This window comes from Oncorhynchus nerka, linkage group LG15, assembly GCF_034236695.1.
Source record: "Oncorhynchus nerka isolate Pitt River linkage group LG15, Oner_Uvic_2.0, whole genome shotgun sequence".
Lineage (NCBI taxonomy): Eukaryota > Metazoa > Chordata > Actinopteri > Salmoniformes > Salmonidae > Oncorhynchus > Oncorhynchus nerka.
Genome location: NC_088410.1, coordinates 68,329,402 through 68,347,889, shown reverse-complemented (window position 1 = coordinate 68,347,889; position 18,488 = coordinate 68,329,402). Strand labels below are relative to the sequence as shown.

At 43.6% G+C, this 18,488-nt stretch overlaps 1 protein-coding gene across 5 annotated transcripts in view; it reads left to right on the top strand.

Moving 5' to 3' along the window:
• The window catches only part of LOC115143200 (S-adenosylhomocysteine hydrolase-like protein 1), a 59,662-nt gene that overhangs the window by 27,686 nt on the left and 13,488 nt on the right, over positions 1-18,488 (top strand). For 3 of the 5 annotated variants that reach the window (XR_010458831.1, XM_029683349.2, XM_029683350.2), the window contains exons 2-5: positions 8,528-8,639; positions 8,735-8,878; positions 11,571-11,671; positions 14,397-14,499. Coding sequence is in view for 4 of the 5 variants with exons in the window: in XM_029683349.2 (XP_029539209.1) it covers positions 8,528-8,639; positions 8,735-8,878; positions 11,571-11,671; positions 14,397-14,499 (460 nt within the window). In the remaining variant the exon portion in view is untranslated. Of the gene's footprint in view, positions 1-8,494; positions 8,640-8,734; positions 8,879-11,570; positions 11,672-14,396; positions 14,500-18,488 lie in introns of those variants that run through there. The other 2 variants (XM_065001830.1, XM_065001831.1) reach the window with 2 other exon arrangements.

Below are 18,488 nucleotides of genomic sequence, written 5' to 3'. Positions count from 1 at the left end.
TCTCAATGGTGATAGCTGAGCTGACTACACTGACTATGCTAGTGGCAGACTCCACTATGCTGGCAGGCTGGCTAATAGCCTGCTGCCTGGCCTGCACCCTATTTCATTGTGGAGCTAGAGGAGTTAGAGCCCTGTCTATGTTGGTAGATAAGATGAGAGCACCCCTCCAGCTAGGATGGAGTCCGTCACTCCTCAGCAGGTCAGGCTTGGTCCTGTTTGTGGGTGAGTCCCAGAAACATTTACATTTACATTTAAGTCATTTAGCAGACGCTCTTATCCAGAGCGACTTACAAATTGGTGCTTTCACCTTATGACATCCAGTGGAACAGCCACTTTACAATAGTGCATCTAGGTCTTTTAAGGGGGGTGAGAAGGATTACTTTATCCTATCCTAGGTATTCCATAAAGAGGTGGGGTTTCAGGTGTCTCCGGAAGGTGGTGATTGACTCCGCTGTCCTGGCGTCGTGAGGGAGTTTGTTCCACCATTGGGGGCCAGAGCAGCGAACAGTTTTGACTGGGCTGAGCGGGAACTGTACTTCCTCAGTGGTAGGGAGGCGAGCAGGCCAGAGGTGGATGAACGCAGTGCCCTTGTTTGGGTGTAGGGCCTGATCAGAGCCTGGAGGTACTGAGGTGCCGTTCCCCTCACAGCTCCGTAGGCAAGCACCATGGTCTTGTAGCGGATGCGGCTTCAACTGGAAGCCAGTGGAGGGAGCGGAGGAGCGGGGTGACGTGAGAGAACTTGGGAAGGTTGAACACCAGACGGGCTGCGGCGTTCTGGATGAGTTGTAGGGGTTTAATGGCACAGGCAGGGAGCCCAGCCAACAGCGAGTTGCAGTAATCCAGACGGGAGATGACAAGTGCCTGGATTAGGACCTGCGCCGCTTCCTGTGTGAGGCAGGGTCGTACTCTGCGGATGTTGTAGAGCATGAACCTACAGGAACGGGCCACCGCCTTGATGTTAGTTGAGAACGACAGGGTGTTGTCCAGGATCACGCCAAGGTTCTTAGCGCTCTGGGAGGAGGACACAATGGAGTTGCAGAATGCTGTGGTAGCCATGCTGGTTAAGGGTGCCTTGAATTCTAATTACATCACAGACAGTGTCACCAGCAAAGCACTATCACACCTCCTCCTCCATGCTTCACACTGGGCACCACACATGCAGTGATCATCCGAACACCTACTCTGCGTCTCACAAAGACATGCCGATTGGAACCAAAAATCTCAAAGAGAGATCAGAAAGAGGGCCAATTATCTACAAATTCTATCTTTTGGGAGGGGCAGAAAACAGTTTTCAACCAGCGATTGAGTTGTGAGACTCTGCTGTAGAGCTCATCACTCCCCCTAACTGGGAGGGGGCCAGAGACAATTACTCGATGCCGACACATCTTTCTAGCTGATATGCACGCAGAAGCTATGTTGCGCTTGGTGATCTCTGACTGTTTCATCCTAACATCGTTGGTGCCGACGTGGATAACAATATCTCTATCTCTCTACACTCGCCAGTTTTAGCTTTAGCCAGCACCATCTTCAGATTAGCCTTAACGTCGGTAGCCCTGCCCCCGGGTAAACAGTGTATGATCGCTGGATGATTCGCTTTAAGTCTAATACTGCGGGTAATGGAGTCGCCAATGACTAGAGTTTTCAATTTGTCAGAGCTAATGGTGGGAAGCTTCGGCGTCTCAGACCCCGTAACGGGAGGAGTAGAGACCAGAGAAGACTCGGCCTCTGACACCGACCCGCTGCTTAATGGGGAAAACCGGTTGAAAGTTTCTGTCGGCTGAATGAGCGACACCGGTTGAGCGTTCCTACAGCATTTCCTTCCAGAAACCGTGAGAAAATTGTCCGGCTGCGGGGACTGTGCCAGGGGATTTATACTACTATCTGTACTTACTGGTGGCACAGACGCTGTTTCATCCTTTCCTACACTGAAATTACCCTTGCCTAACGATTGCGTCTGAAGCTGGGCTTGCAGTACAGCTATCCTCGCCGTAAGGCGAGCACAGCGGCTGCAATTAGAAGGCATCATGTTAATGTTACTACTTCGCTTCGGCTGTTGGAGGTCCTGACGAATCGTGTCCAGATAAAGCGTCCGGAGTGAAAAAGTTGAGGAAAAAATAAATAAATATATGAACGGTAATTAAAAAGTGAAAACCGTAAAGTTGTCAGGTAGCAAAATAGGTTGGCAACAAAACGCACAGCAACTCGAAAACAAGCCTGCAAGTTGGAAGTCCCGCCCAGTTTACTAAATCAAAATGGTGACAGTTCTCAATGGTGCTGACCATGCTAGCATAGGCTTTTGGACACTAATGGTTTCCTAACCCTCTCCTAGCCCCCCACAGACATTTCACATTTTTGTTTTAACCTTAAACTGGCACACCTGACTCAATTAGTCCTCAAGCCTTCGACTAATTGAATAAGGTGTGCAAGTTTAGGGTGAAAACAAAAATGTGCAACGTCTGCGGGGGGCCTGAGGAGAGGGTTGTTGAAACCCTGCTAGAGGACTCCATATATCTTCATGGCCAGGACATACAGCACCAGTCAAAAGTTTGGACATACCTACTCATTCAAGGGTTTTTCTTTATTTTTGACTATTTTCTACATTGTAGAATAATAGTGAAGTCATCAAACTATGAATTAGCGCACATGGAATCATGTAGTTACCTAAAAAGTGTTTAATAAATCAAAAGATATTTTAGAATCTTCAAGTAGCCACCCTTTTGCCTTAATGACAGCTTTGCACACTCTTGGCATTCTCTCAATCAGCTTCATGAGGTAATCACCTGGAATGCATTTCAATTAACAGGTGTGCCTTGTTAAAAGTAAATTTGTAGAATTTCTTCTTAATGCGTTTGAGCCCATCACTTGTGTTATGACAAGGTATGGGTGGTATACAGAAGAGGGCCCTATTTGATAGAAGACCAAGTCCATATTATGGCAAGAACAGCTCAAATAAGCAAAGAGAAACATTCCATCATAACTTTAAGACATGATGGTCAGTCAATAGGGAACATTTCAAGAACTTTGAAAGTTTCTTCAAGTGCAGTTGCAAAAACCATCAAGCGCTATGATGACTGGCTCTCATGAGGACCGTCATAGGAAAGGAAGACCCAGTTACCTCTGCTGCAGAGGATAAGTTCATTAGATTTACCAGCCTCAGAAATTGCAGCCCAAATAAATTATTCACGGAGTTCAAGTAACTTAAACATCTCAAAATCAACTGTTCAGAGGAGACTGCGTCAATCAGGCCATCATGGCCGAATTTCTGCAAAGAAACCATTACTAAAGGACCAATAAGCAGAAGAGATTTGCTTGGTCCAAGAAACACAAGTAATGGACATTAGACCGTTGGAAATCTGTGCTTTTTTTGGATGAGTCCAAAATTGAGATTTTTGGTTCCAATCGGCATGTCTTTGTGAGACGCAGAGTAGGTGTTCGGATGATCACTGCATGTGTGGTGCCCAGTGTGAAGCATGGAGGAGGAGGTGTGATAGTGCTTTGCTGGTGACACTGTCTGTGATGTAATTAGAATTCAAGGCACCCTTAACCAGCATGGCTACCACAGCATTCTGCAGCGATACGCCATCCCATCTGGTTTGTGCTTGCTCGGACGATCATTTGTTTTTCAACAGGACAATGACCTAACACACCTCCAGGCTGTGTAACCCAATTGAGATGGTTTGGGATGAGTTGGACCACAGAGGTGAAGGAAAAGCAGCCAATAAATGCTCAGCATATGTGGGATCTCCTTCAAGACGGTTGGAAAAGTATTCCAGTATTAAATATGGTGGAAAGACACTCTCTTGCTCATGCTTACACCAATACAATGTTTTTATATTAGTAGATGTAAGATGAATCAAGTACTTTTTATCTGACAAAGAGAGGAAAAAACAACAAATTATGTCATGGCACATTTAACATGTTATGTTTATGTAATATTAAACATGTATATCTCACTATCCCTTTCAAATAGGGTTAATAAAAACATAGGCAATACAACGTTTCTTCACAAATCTATCAGTTCAGAGAGGTGGTCGTTCGGTTTCTCAAGCCTGATGACAGTCGTTCACAGACAGTATTCTCTATCTCCACGAACGGTTGGAATGCAGGGTTAGAAACCAGTGCCACAGTGCGGATAAACCGCCATCCTTTGCCTGCCAGAACTGGAGAGGTGACGCCGTGAACATGCCCCCATATACCTTTTCCAGGTATTTCCACAGATCACACGGGACACATAATGTCCTGACAGGTTAACCCTCCGGCTGGACAGTGACCCAAGACAAAATCACAACCTCAGGAGGCTATTTTTCTGAATCAATGTTGTTGAGATGCTTGCTGAATTTATCGTATTGGCATCTTCCTGGGGTCCTGCTGCTCCACGGCTGTACTCTCTGAATTTGCTGAAGTATAAAAGTCTCCGCTTCCCTCATCAGTGGCTCCATTTCTGTTGAGCGAAGTGCCAGAGAAACACTTGGATCCATCAGGCAAGCTGCTGCAGGGGTGGATCGAAGATGGCTGCAAGACAATTCAGTATGCAGTGGTGTAAAATACTTAAGTAGTACTTTAAAGTATTTCAAGCATTACAAGCATTTCATAAGTGTCAAAGGCTTTTATTGACAATTACATGAAGTTGATGCAAAGAGTAAATATTTGCAGTGTTGACCCTTCTTTTTCAAGACTTCTGCAATCCGCCCTGGCATACTGTCAATTAACTTCTGGGCCACATCCTGACTTGTCAGAATTTGTGGGTTTTTGTTTGTCCACCCACCTCTTGACGATTGACTAAACGTTCTCAATCGGATTAAGGTCTGGGGAGTTTCCTGGCCATGGACCCAAAATATTGATGCTTTGCTCCCCGAGCCACTTAGATATCACTTTTGCCTTATGGCAAGGTGCTCCATCATGCTGGAAAAGGCATTGTTCGTCACCAAACTGTTCCTGGATGGTTGGGAGAAGTTGCTCTCGGAGGATGTGTTGGTTCTTTATTCATGGCTGTGTTCTTAGGCATAATTGTGAGTGAGCCCACTTCCTTGGCTGAGAAGCAACCCCACACATGAATGGTCGCAGGATGCTTTACTGTTGGCATGACAGAGGACTGATGGTAGTGCTCACATTGTCTTCTCCAGCCAAGCTTCTTTCCGGATGTCAGCTTGAAGTTGGTCGTTGTGGATTTCGAACGGCTCCAACAACTTCAGAAGCTGCTCTGGCTTGGCCCAGTCACGCTCTGTGCTTGCCCTCAGATTTCTTCCCTTTTATCTAGTGATAGTGATGCACAAGCTAGACCTATTTGAAACCTCGGCATCTACTGGCAATATTTACCCGTCAGATTCAGAAGCTCGAAAACCCCATTCGAAATAAAGCTTAAACCCCATTTTTAGATTTTTTTTATGTTTAAAAGGAAAAAAAGAAACAATTTGATGGTTTTATTTTAGTCTGTTTTACAGACAACGATAATCGTTTCGGCATAGTTTGTTTTTTATTTCTATTTCAGTTTACTAACATTTTCCAGTTTTTCTTTTCAGTTTCAGTTTTTGTTAACTACAATAACCTTGAAGAATTACTGTCTTACCTCAGTGAGCCACGAAATTCCTAGTTTTGAAGAACTTTACTGGAAGCTGTGCCACGACATTTTCCACCGCATGGGCCAGCCCCCTAGCAATTCGAGTTCTTGCTAATGAGCTTCAACCCCTTGCCATTTGAGTGACTGCCAGTAAGATGCATACACAGCAGAGCAAGAGAGGGCAATGATGTGGTGCACATATGTAGTACACCGTTATTGGGGACCACTTTTGGCTCGTGAGTGCTACTTTCATAAGGACTGGCTAAAAAGTATACAAAAGCACCAGAGAATCTCTGAATCTCACCAGAGAATCTCTTTAACCCATTTTTATTTCTAGTGTATAGCAGGGCTCTCCAACCCTGTTTCTGGGTTTTTGTTTCAACACCAGTTGTAACTAACTTCATTCGGTTTATCAACCATCTGATTATTTTAATCCGGTGCGCAAGATTAGGATTGGAACAAAAACCTACGGGATGGTAGCTCTCCAGGAAAAAGGTTGGAGAGTCCTGCTTTATAGGCCTATTTCTTGTTCCTCAAAAACTATAAAACTGGCCAACTGGACACACCATGGAAATTGTACTTGGAATAATAGCCATGCCAGTTCAGTGGAACTCTTATTTCTATGCTAAGCCTCTTCTAAGGTGCAAGATGTCACACACCACTAAAGATGGCTTTTGAACTTTTGAAGTTCCTCTGATCTGGCAAGGTGTAACGATCGGGTGTAGTTGGTGCAAAGTCAGGAGCAGGAAACAGAGAGTTCAAGCTAGTGCTCTTTAATGCACACACTGCGAACATAGGCCACCCCACAAAACACTGGGCGCTCACAAAAACAAATGCCCCAAACACGGGGACTAAAACAGTCCAGCAAAACCCGCGAACAGGAAAAAACATGTTCGTCTCAAACATGCACAAATGTCACACAAACAATCCCACACAAAGAACAGGCGGGCCGGCCCAACTAATCACCACAATACATAACAGGTGTAACCAATAAACAGGCAAGGGGGGAAGAATCAGTGGCAGCTAGTAGGCCAGCGACGACGACCGCCGAGCGCCACCCGAACGGGAAGGGGAGCCACCTTCGGTAGGAGTCATGACGCGGTGTCAGCGCGCGGCTCCAGCAGCGCACTGACACCGGCCTCGAGGTCGACCCGGAGGGCGAGGCGCAGGGAAATCCGGATGGAGGCGATGGAAATCCCTCAACATTGACGGATCCAAAATGTCCCCCACCGGTACCCAGCACCTCTCCTCCGGACCGTACCCCTCCCAGTCCACGAGGTACTGCAGGCCCCTCACCCGGTGTCTCGAGTCCAGAATGGCCTGTATCGTGTATGTCGGGGACCCTCAATGTCCAGAGGGGGAGGAGGGACCTCCGGCACCTCACCGTCCTGCAGGGGACCAGCTACCACCGGCCTGAGGAGAGACACATGAAACGAGGGGTTAATGCGATAATAGGAAGGGAGTTGTAATCGATAACACACCTCGTTTATTCTCCTCAGGACTTTGAAGGGCCCTACACACTGCGGCCCCAGCTTCTGGCAGGGCAAGCAGAGGGGTAGGTTTCGGGTTGAGAGCCAGACCCAGTCCCCCGGTACAAACATGGGCGCCTCACTGTGGTGGCGGTCAGCACTCCTTTTCTGCCGTCCACTGGCTTGTTGGAGGGATTCCTGGACGCCCCTCCTGGTCTCCTTGGAGCACTGCACCCATTCCTCCACCGCAGGAGCCTCGGTCTGGCTTGGATGCCATGGTGCCAGGACTGGCTGGTACCCCAACACACTCTGAAATGGGGACACGTTAGTAGAGGAGTGGCGTAGTGAGTTCTGGGCCATCTCAGCCCAGGGGATGTATCTCGCCCACTCCCCTGGCCGGTCCGGGTGCGCCAACACGGGTGCATCCGTGAACAGTGCCTTCAACCTGTTGAAAGCTCTGTCCGCCTCTGCTGACCACCGCAAACGCACCAGACCCCCTTCAGCAGTGAGGTAATGGGAGCCGCTACCTAGCCAAAACCCCGGATAAACCTCCTGTAGTAGTTGGCAAAACCCCAAAACTGCTGCACCTCCTTTACCGTGGTCGGCCAATTACGCACGGCCTTAATGCGGTCACATTCCTTCACCACCCCCGAGGTGGAAATGCGATAACCCAGGAAGGAGACGGCTCGTTTGGAGAGCACACACTTCTCAGCCTTGACCTATAGGTCATGCTCCAGCAGTCTACCAAGCACCTTGCGTACCAGAGACACATGCGCGGCGCTGGTGGCTGAGTAGATCAGAATGTCATCGATATAAACAACCACTCCCTGCCCTTGCAGGTCCCTGAGAATCTTGTCTACAAAGGACCGCCGAGCGCCACCCAGCCACCCAAACGGGAAGGGGAACCACCTTCGGTAGGAGTCGTGACACAAGGCTATTATTCCAAGTACAATTTCCATGGTTTGTCCAGTTGGCCAGTTTTATAGTTAGAAGTGACTTCACTTTTCAATTAACAGCAATATTTTGGGTTACATAACATGTTTATTTTGGATTCCATGCAATAAATATAGAAGCTCACCTTTTCAAGATAGTACACTGACACACATCAAGGTAATCCTAAGAAACTATCACACTTCACTCTCTCCTCTCCACTTTAAGACAAGGCTGCATGTAACCAAACTAGGCCACAAGCACATACCCAATTCAGCTCCAAAAGCACACCACAGTGGTTTATCTGTGAAAGCATTCAAAATTCTAGTGCTCTCTCAGAATAAAGAATCTGTTCATTTCTATCTCAAGACTGACATACATATATACTACACCTCTGATGTACATATCTATTAGCAATGGAATACCATTAGGCTACTGTTACATGGAAAGTATTGTTATTCTTATAGGTGTAGGGTGATTTCTTGAGACCAGACCTTCTAATCTTTTGATCCATGTTTCAAGTGAATTGAAGTTAGGGATGTATAAATTGTACTCTCTTTTGCTCCTTCAGCAAATCCAGTTTGTGGAAGACAAGCAAGAGTTCAGCAGGTTTCCTACCAAGGCAGGACGACGCTCCCTGTCTCGATCGATCTCTCAGTCATCCACCGACAGCTACAGTTCAGGTACTATACACACACAAACACACACATGCACACAGCTATGAATGTATTGCTTGACCCCTTTCTTGCTGACTTTTCCTATCGGTCTGATTTCCCAGCTGCGTCCTACACGGACAGCTCTGACGATGAAACTTCACCACGGGACAAAATACAGGTCAATTCCAAGGGCACCAACGACTTCTGTGTGAAGAACATCAAACATGCCGAATTTGGTCGCCGCGAGATTGAGATTGCAGAACAAGGTAGGATAACATGGTTCTGTGACCTGTCACCTTTCACACAAAGAACAATACAAGACAATCAGTGACCAGTGATAAACCTCAACATCCCAAGGGTGCTCTCAGGTATAAGTACTGGTTGTTGGTTATTTAAAGCATGTTCTTGAAATTTGCTGTCTTATGGCATGAATCTCTTAGGCGACTCAATGGGTAAGGGTCTTTGATCCTAGGTAATATCGGGAAATGTCAATTAAACCACTACTGGCGTCAATCAGGTTGCAATGAGCAACAAATACATTTCTGTGAACAAGGGACAGTAAAGTATATCTACATCTAAATATTGCTCTTGCCAGGACTTTGGGTCTGTTGCGCGGAAATGTACTAGAGTCTCACCCTCCAAGGCAAGGATTGGCCAAGTCAGATTGACAGAGACACTGATTGGAGGGGAGAGTCTGTCATAAGAAAGAACAGCATCGCTCAGTTCTGTGCATAACTGAAATACTCTAGCAGCTAGAGTCTAGCTTGTTATCTGTATTAAGATTGTTATTTAGAATTAGATTGGTTGAGGTCAATCTGCTCTTAAGGGATTCAGAAACGTCTCCTGTGTCGTATTATTAGGCTTTTCTCTGGTTTCGCTGATCAGTCATTCGAAGTGCAACTACATCACATCAGAGAGAGAGAGAAACATAGTGAGCTCCAAAAGTGTTGGGACCGTGACACATTTTTTGTTGTTTTTGGCTCTGTACTCCAGACTTTGGATTTGAAATTATACGACTATAAGGTTAAAGTACAGACTGTCAGCTTTAAGTTGGGTATTTTCAACTATTTAGAAATTACACCACTTTTTGTCATTGGCCCCATTTTAGGGAACCAAAAGTATTGGGACAAATTCATGTGTATTAAAGTAGTAACGTTTTTATTAGTTGGTCCCATATTCCTAGCACGTAATGATTACATCAAGCTTGTGACTCAAACTTGTTGGATGCATGATGAGTGAGAAAGTTAGACACACACATATCATACCCCCAAGACAGGCTAACCTCTCACCATTACAATAACAGGGGATGTTAGCATTTTATATCATACCCCCAAGACAGGCTAACCTCTCACCATTACAATAACAGGGGATGTTAGCATTTTATATCATACCCCCAAGACAGGCTAACCTCTCACCATTACAATAACAGGGGATGTTAGCATTTTATATCATACCCCCAAGACAGGCTAACCTCTCACCATTACAATAACAGGGATGTTAGCATTTTATATCATACCCCCAAGACAGGCTAACCTCTCACCATTACAATAACAGGGGATGTTAGCATTTTATATCATACCCCCAAGACAGGCTAACCTCTCACCATTACAATAACAGGGGATGTTAGCATTTTATATCATACCCCCAAGACAGGCTAACCTCTCACCATTACAATAACAGGGGATGTTAGCATTTTATATCATACCCCCAAGACAGGCTAACCTCTCACCATTACAATAACAGGGGATGTTAGCATTTTGGGGGGGGGGGTAGGATATTTATACCTCTAACTTTCTCCCTCATCATTATTCACAATTCATTTGGTCAGTAATCATGGTAGCATCCCAAATTAATGTAGAAGTGTTTAGAAACATTATATTCTTATTTACAATAAAAGTGACTCCAGAATTCTTCTTCTTTACCATTCATTTCTATTGGGCACATAATAATCTGAAACACAACCAAAACAAATAGCAGAGTAGAGTCACAAACTTGATGTAGCATGCAATGACTATGAGTATGGGACCAAATACTTAACTATTTACTACTTTAATACACATATTAGTACATTTCCTTTTGAACCCCTAAAATGTGAGGGGGGGGGGGGGGGCAGAGACTATGTACAAAAAGTGCTGTAATTTCTAAATGGTTCACCTGGTATGGATGAAAATAACCTAAAATGAAAGCTGACAGTCTGCACTTTAACCTCATAGTCATTGTATAATTTCAAATCCAGAGTGGTGGTGTACAGAGCCAAAACAATAAAACATGTGTCACTGTCCCAATACTTATGGAGCTCAATGTATTATGCAGAAAGATCTAATATTGTTTACAGGTTCAGACACCTTTGATGAAGTTCTCATTCTATCATTCTTGTGTTTATTTTCAGACATTATTCCCCAAATAATTTAGATTCGATGTGTTGTCCTTGACCTAAATGTTTTGTGATATGCAGCAGCATTGCAGGTCTGACGTGGCTGTTGTTACAGACACAATGTACAGCCATCCTTTGCTGGAAACGGGACATAATAAATTGAGCACTGGGATTAATTGTTACAGTGTAAGGATAAGTAAGTGTATTTTATTGGTGTCGCGTTGCAGCTTAATCTACACCCATAACACTGTCAGCACAACCCCAGAGCTTGATATGGAGTGTTCATCCTCTAATGAATTGGCAGGTTGCAGATGGCATTGCTTATTTTAGGGCATTTGATTTTATGGAGCTAAGAAGGTTCTGATGCAGGAAATTATTTGAGACCCACAATTATGAGAGATATTTGTGGGAAGGTCTTTATAGTCAGACCACTTTTCTGGTGTCTACTCTGAATGTGGCTATCAAGTTTTAGGATCTCTTTCTCTCCTTTCTCTCGCTCCATCTCCTTTGCTCTCTTTATCACCCCGCTTTCTCACTCCCTTCTCCCTCTCTCTCTCGGTCGCTTGCTCGCTCTCTCCTCACAGATATGTCAGCATTAATCTCGCTCAGGAAGAGAGCCCAGGGAGAGAAGCCACTTGCTGGGGCTAAAATCGTTGGCTGCACTCACATCACTGCCCAGACTGCAGTAAGATAACTATCTCTGTCTTACCTATCATAAAGCCAAGGCTACACGGGGACATCTTTCTCCTAATGAAGTAGGATTTGAAGGTTACAGATGCTTCTTCAGTAACCAAGTTGGCCCTGTTGTTTACACTAACTTACACTGTTTCTATTACCCAAGCTTTGCTGCAGTGAAATATCTCTCCCTTACTTGGGCTACATACCCAAATATCAGTGCCATGACTGCAGTATGATCTTTCTTCCAACAATATCTCTACTGTACCTAACTACCATTGCTCTGCTACATTTTGCTCTGTGACTAAAAATGATAGCTGGCTCATCTCATGACAGTCCATAAATAATGTACAGCGTCTCTAAAGCCTTGTTCACATTGGCGGTTTGAAGTGACTCGAATTCTATTTATTTGCATATCTGATTTGAATCTGTTCTTTTTCCTGCAGTCTGAACAGCCAAAAAGCACATGTAATCAGATAGTTCAAGCCACATTTCAAACCACCTTCGTATCTGATTCCTGGCCATGTGACTTGTCTGAACAGTCAAATCTGATTTATTTGTCCTGAAGTGGTTTTTAGACTGTTATTCAGCATATCTTTTTCGCTTGCTAGCTACTCTGTTGACAATTTGACAAGAACATGTGGTAGCTAACTAGCTTGTTAATTGTTTTCAAACAAATGAGTGAATGTGCTAGAAGCTTAACAGCTACCTAGTTGGCCTGCTGCTGTGGCTAGCCAAAAATCTTATCCTTTGAGGCTTTAAAAGTGTTCTTTCCCTAGGATTTTAGACATGCAAAACAACTGGGAAATGTCCATGGCCGGCATTGTTGTCACCTTAGCATGCTATATAACTTCTGAGTGATAGGAAGCACAAGCGCAATCACCAATCAGCCTACACCCCAGCACACTCACACATGTTGTTACTATGACAACCAGTGTAGCCTTGTTCGCAAATGACTGCTCTCTGGACTCGCATCCGATTTGGTCACTTGTAACTTACTGTTTGGACAGTCAGTAGTCCAAAACATATTTTAAAAACAAAACTGATTTGAGCATTAAGGCCTGCAGCGTGAACAAGGCTTTATACCCCGTTAGTGTCTAAGATTTAATATATTGGTGCTGTTAATATGCTATTAGCACCTGCATTGCTTGCTGTTTGGGGTTTTAGGCTGGGTTTCTGTACAGCACTTTGGGATATCAGCTGATGTACGAAGGGCTATATAAATAAATTTGATTTGATTTGATATTATATATTTACAGTGTTAGTCAAAAGTTTGGACACAGCTACTCATTCAAGGGTTTTTAATATTTTTTACTATTTTCTACATTGTAGAATAATAGTAAAGACATCAAAACTATGAAATAACACATGGAATTATGTAGTAAGCAGAAAAGTGTTAAACAAATCAAAATATATTTTCTATTTTAGATTCTTCAAAGTAGCCACCCTTTACCTTTGAACACAGCTTTGCACACGCTTGACATTTTCCCAACCAGCTTCACCTGGAATGCTTTTCCAACAGTCTTGAAGGAGTTCCCACATATGTTGAGCACTTGTTGGCTGCTTTTCCTTAACTCTGCAGTCCAACTCATCCCAAACCAACTCAATTGGGTCGAGGTTGGGTGATTGTGGAGGTCAGGTCATCTGATGCAGTACTCCATCACTCTCCTTGGTCAAATAGGCCTTGCACAGCCTGGAGGTGTGTTGGGTCATTGTCCTGTTTAAAAACAAATGATAGTTCCAGTAAGCGCAAACCAGATGGGATGGTAAGGCAATAAATAGGCCACAGTGGTGAAGTAATGACAATTTAGCATTAGCACTGGAGTGATATATGTGCAGATGGAAGGAGTGTTGTATGGCATTGAAGCTTGTTTGGAGGTTTGTTAAGACAGTGTCCAAAGAAGGGCCAGATGTATACAGAATGGTGTCGTCTGCGTAGAGGTGAATCAAAGAATTACCCGGAGCAAGAGCGACATCATTGATATATATACAGAGAAAAGAGTCGTCCCGAGAATTGAACTCTGTGGTACCCTCATAGAGACTGCCACAGGTCCGGACAACAGGCCCTCCTATTTGACACACTGAACTCTATCTGAGAAGTAGTTAGGGAACAAGGCGAGGCAGTCATTAGAGGAATCAAGGCTGTTGAGTATGCCGATAAGAATACGGTGATTGACAGAGTCGAAAGCCTTGGCCTGATCGATGAAGACGGCTGCACAGTACTGTTTTTTTTATCGATGGTGGTTATGATATCGTTTAGGACCTTAGGATCTTGAGCGTGGCTGAGGTGCACCCGTGACCAACTCGGTAAGGTCTACAACAGGTGTAGACCTTGAAATATTTATTTACAAGCCCTTAACGAACAATGCAGTTCAAGCAATAAACAAAAGGGGAAAAAATCAAATCAATCAAAAAAGAACACAAAACATTTACATAACAATAACAAGGCTATATACAGGGGGTACCGGTACATGATTCCATATGATTTATTTCAGAGTTTTGATGTCTTCACTATTATTCTACAATCTAGAAAATTGTAAAAAATAAAAACCCTTGAATGAGTAGGTGTCCGAACTTTTGACTGGCACTGTATATACAGTAGGCTAAATATATTGAATGGTCTGCTCTCTTTTGTGTTCTGTATTGCCCATTAGCTATTTATGATACAAAATATTACCTGTACATCTCTGTATTGTCCTTGTTCCTCTCATTCAACCTCCTCGCTCTGCACTCAGGTGTTGATTGAGACTCTGGTGGCACTGGGGGCCCAGTGTCGCTGGACAGCCTGTAACATCTACTCCACACAGAACGAGGTGGCAGCTGCCCTCTCAGAGATCGGTAAGTAGAAGCTTTCAACATGACTACTTTACAGCTTTGTTACAGTAATGGCTTCTATGTGGAACAGAATGAGAGACTGACTGTACTTCATAAGAGGTTTTTTGAAAGTTGTGTTTCATCACATTCATATTAATTGGTACTATTTCTGCATAATATACATGAACTCATATTAATATGTAATTAATTACATGAGCGGGCTAAATGTTGGGGGTGATTTGCTTCCCTGTGCCGTTTGAAACTAAAGAGACATTTTGGAGATGTTCTCAATAAAGTCCTGGAAAGCACAGAGAACATCAGACTTGCCCTCTAGTCAATGAACTACAGCACCAAGACACGCATATCTCTTAGGTTTCTGGGTGTTTGTTAAGTATATGTGTTTCCGTAGCGGGATCTTTTTTCTTTTCACAGCCTGTTAGCCTGAGCAGTTCACAACAGATTCAGACTGCATTACAGTAAATATCACCAGTCACATAGCTCAAGCTGAGAGAAGAACTGGTGCATAGGCTGTGGGCTGATTAACTTGTCCTACAAACACAGTATCCTCTGACCATTTACAACCCACTCTCAGCAGTGTTGACATTTTCTACGTGTGAGTTATGCCAGCAATCTTCATACCGTACATACAGCAAGCCTGCCAGAAACCTACTGACTTGACCAGATGAAGGGAGTAGATAGATAGTTGTATGTAGGTATATACAGTGCATTTGTAAAGTATTCAGACCCCTTGACTTTTTCCACATTTTCTTCCGTTACAGACTTATTCTATGGATGAAATCGTTTTTTTCTCCTCATCGATCTACACACAATACCATATAATAACAAAGTGAAATAAAAAACTGAAGTATTACATTTACATAAGTTATATCACAACCAGGCTGTATCACAACAAGCCGTGATTGGGAGTTCAATACTGCGGCGCACAGTAGTCGTCTGAGTTTGGCCGTTGTAGGCCGTCATTGTAAATAAGAATCTGTTCTTAACAGACTTGCCTAGATAAATAAAAAATAAATAAATAAAGGTATTTACTCAGTACTTTGTTGAAGCACCTTTGGGAGTGATTACAGCCTCGAGTCTCCTTGGGTATGACGCTACAAGCTTAGCACCTGTATTTGGGGAGTTTCTCCCATTTCTTCTCTGCAGATCTTATCAAGCTCTGTCAGGTTGGATGGGGAGCATCATTACACAGCTATTTTCAGGTCTCTCCAGAGATGTTAGATCGGGTTCAAGTCTGGGCACTGGCGGGGCCACTCAAGGACATTCAGAGACTTGTCCCGAAGCCACTCCTGCGTTGTCTTTGCTGTGTCGTGGTCCTGTTTGAAGGTTAACCTTCGCCCCAGTCTGAGGACCTGAGCCCTCTGAAGCAGGTTTTCACCAATGACTTCTCTATTTTGATCTATTCATCTTTCCCTCGATCCTGACTTGTCTCCCAGTCCCTGCCGCTGAAAAACATCCCCACAGCATGATGCTACCACCACCATGCTTCACCGTAGGGATGGTGCCAGGTTTCCTCCAGATGTGACACTTGGCATTCAGGCCAAAGGGTTCAATCTTAGCTTCATCAGACCAGAAAATCTTGTTTCTCATGGTCTGAGAGTCCTTTCGGTACCTTTTGGCATACTCCACGTGGGCTGTCATGTGCATTTTACTGAGGAATGGCTTTTGTCTGGCCACTCTACCATAAAGGCCTGATTGGTGGAATGCTGCAGAGATGGTTGTCCTTCTGGAAAGTTCTCCCATCAATCCTGTCTCGAAGCTCTACGGACAATTCCTATGACCTCATGTCTTGGTTTTTGCTCTGACATGCACTGTCAACTGTAGGACCTTTATATAGACAGGTGTGTGCCTTTCGAAATCATGTCCAATCAATTGAATTTACCACAGGTGGACAGGTGGTACTGTATAACATGTTTCTAGCTGTATGGTCATATGGGACGAGTAGCATGGCAGTATAATCATAGAGCTTTCAAAATCTCCCCACTCCTCCAATTCAATAGCAGGGCTTAGGATAGTTTTTTTTTTTTTTACCACTTTATTTTTTGGTAATTATATTTTTACGTAAGCCCTCCCTTTCCCACATCATTGTGTAAAGCGACATCTGTCACAGTATCTATTTCTAATAAACAGTTGCTCTTTATGGAGCTGTCCTCTGGCAGCTTCTGTTTCGGCCTGCCTGCTCTGCTCTCTCTGGGGTGGAAATTACCAGAAGGCCTTCTGTCCTGCTGCAGTTATTACCTGATGTCTGGTCCTCTCCTAAAAATCACTGGATAACAGCTTTAGAAACAAGATACCTAGCTTATTATCCCCTCTTGGTTTAAAGAACAGACATGTTCTTGTACATCTACAGAAAAGACAGGAATGCCTATGGGGTGTTGTATATATTCAGAGCCATATTCCAGTAAAGCTTAGAGAGGATCTCATGTCAGATGTTGTTGAACTGTTTTAGTTGCAAATTCACCTGCCTCATCTAAAGCCTCTTCTTTTGGGGTGCTGCTGTTGGCCACCAAGTAGGGATTAACACGGGTAACCAGGATCACTTCACATTTCCAGAAAAAATGTAATGACGACCTGGAAATGACTGACATTTTCCCCAATGTCGGCACTAATGCAATGCCACAAAATACACAACATGCGCAGCAACAGATTAGCAAAAATTAAATGGCTCATTATCCAAACAGGTTTTCACATGGAAGCCTTTAGCCCAGCGTATTTACTTCACACAAAGTTACCATAGATTCAAAGCAGACGTATAATTGACACTGCTGACCCAAATGTACTTGATAAACCCTACAACAAACCCTTACGGTATAGACTATAAAATAATGTGTGCCTCTTTGAGCTGTCATCATGACTCTTCAGACAGTCACATATTTGATAGGCCTATGCACAATTCACTACATAGACATCTCTGTCAGACATTAAGTCTGTTAACAATTCAGAGGCATGAGGGAAAATGCTATGTTCTCCAGTCCTAGAGATAGACTATTTTCCTATCTAGTCCCAATTCCACTGAAACCCCAAATCCTGACTCCTGTCTCGCATGAATATTCCTAACTTTATTCTGTAATCCATAGGTTGCATTATCAAAGCACGTCTCTCGCCTATGCAGGTCAAAATATCTCTAACATTTCCCACTATTTTCTGCACTGTCGTACTTTCTGCCCATATTAGAGCTTCCGTAGGGAATGTGTGATCAACAAACGGTATGAAAGATACCGATATTTTTAAAAACAGTTGGTCCCGTTAGATTAAATATCAAGGTATCTTAATTATTTACACTCTTCATCTCCCCATTATTCATGTCTGTTATAAAAAGATGTTCTGCGTTTTTGACACAAGTTAACATTTTAGTCATTTAGCAGACGCTCTTATCCAGAGAGACTAACAGTTAGTGCATTCATCTTAAGATGGCACAATGTGAAAACCACATTTTACTGTCATAGTAAGTACATTTTACCTCAAAGTAGCTATCAGCACTCCCATCTCCATTTACTCAAGCAAACAACAAAATTATCTTTTAAAAAACGTAATAAACAACATCTTGTTGAACGGCAGGGACTATAAGGGGAGACAAACACACATTTTTGTTGTATTGTTTTTATATTTTAAATTTGTGACTGTCCAGATCTATCCGTGTTTTGTTACTTGTTCTTTTTTTTTGTGGACCCCAGGAAAAGTAGCTGCTGTTTCTGCTGAAGCTAATAAATAAATAAACATATGGAGGGCTTTACTCAGGCCCTCTGTTTCTGCCATGCTTATAACATCATAATGCAGGCTTTATAACACAATGTTAAATATTCAAAGGTTAGGTCAGTTCACGACAATTGGTCATGACACAAATAGCAATATAGTGACACACATACCAGTATAGGTGAATAGGCCTACAGTGAAGCTAACCCTGATAAACTAGTGTAGCTTAAATCCTACATGACTGTTCAATACTGATGTCAATACGGGTAGTTCTGGCTGCTATTGACACCCGTTTCCTGAGT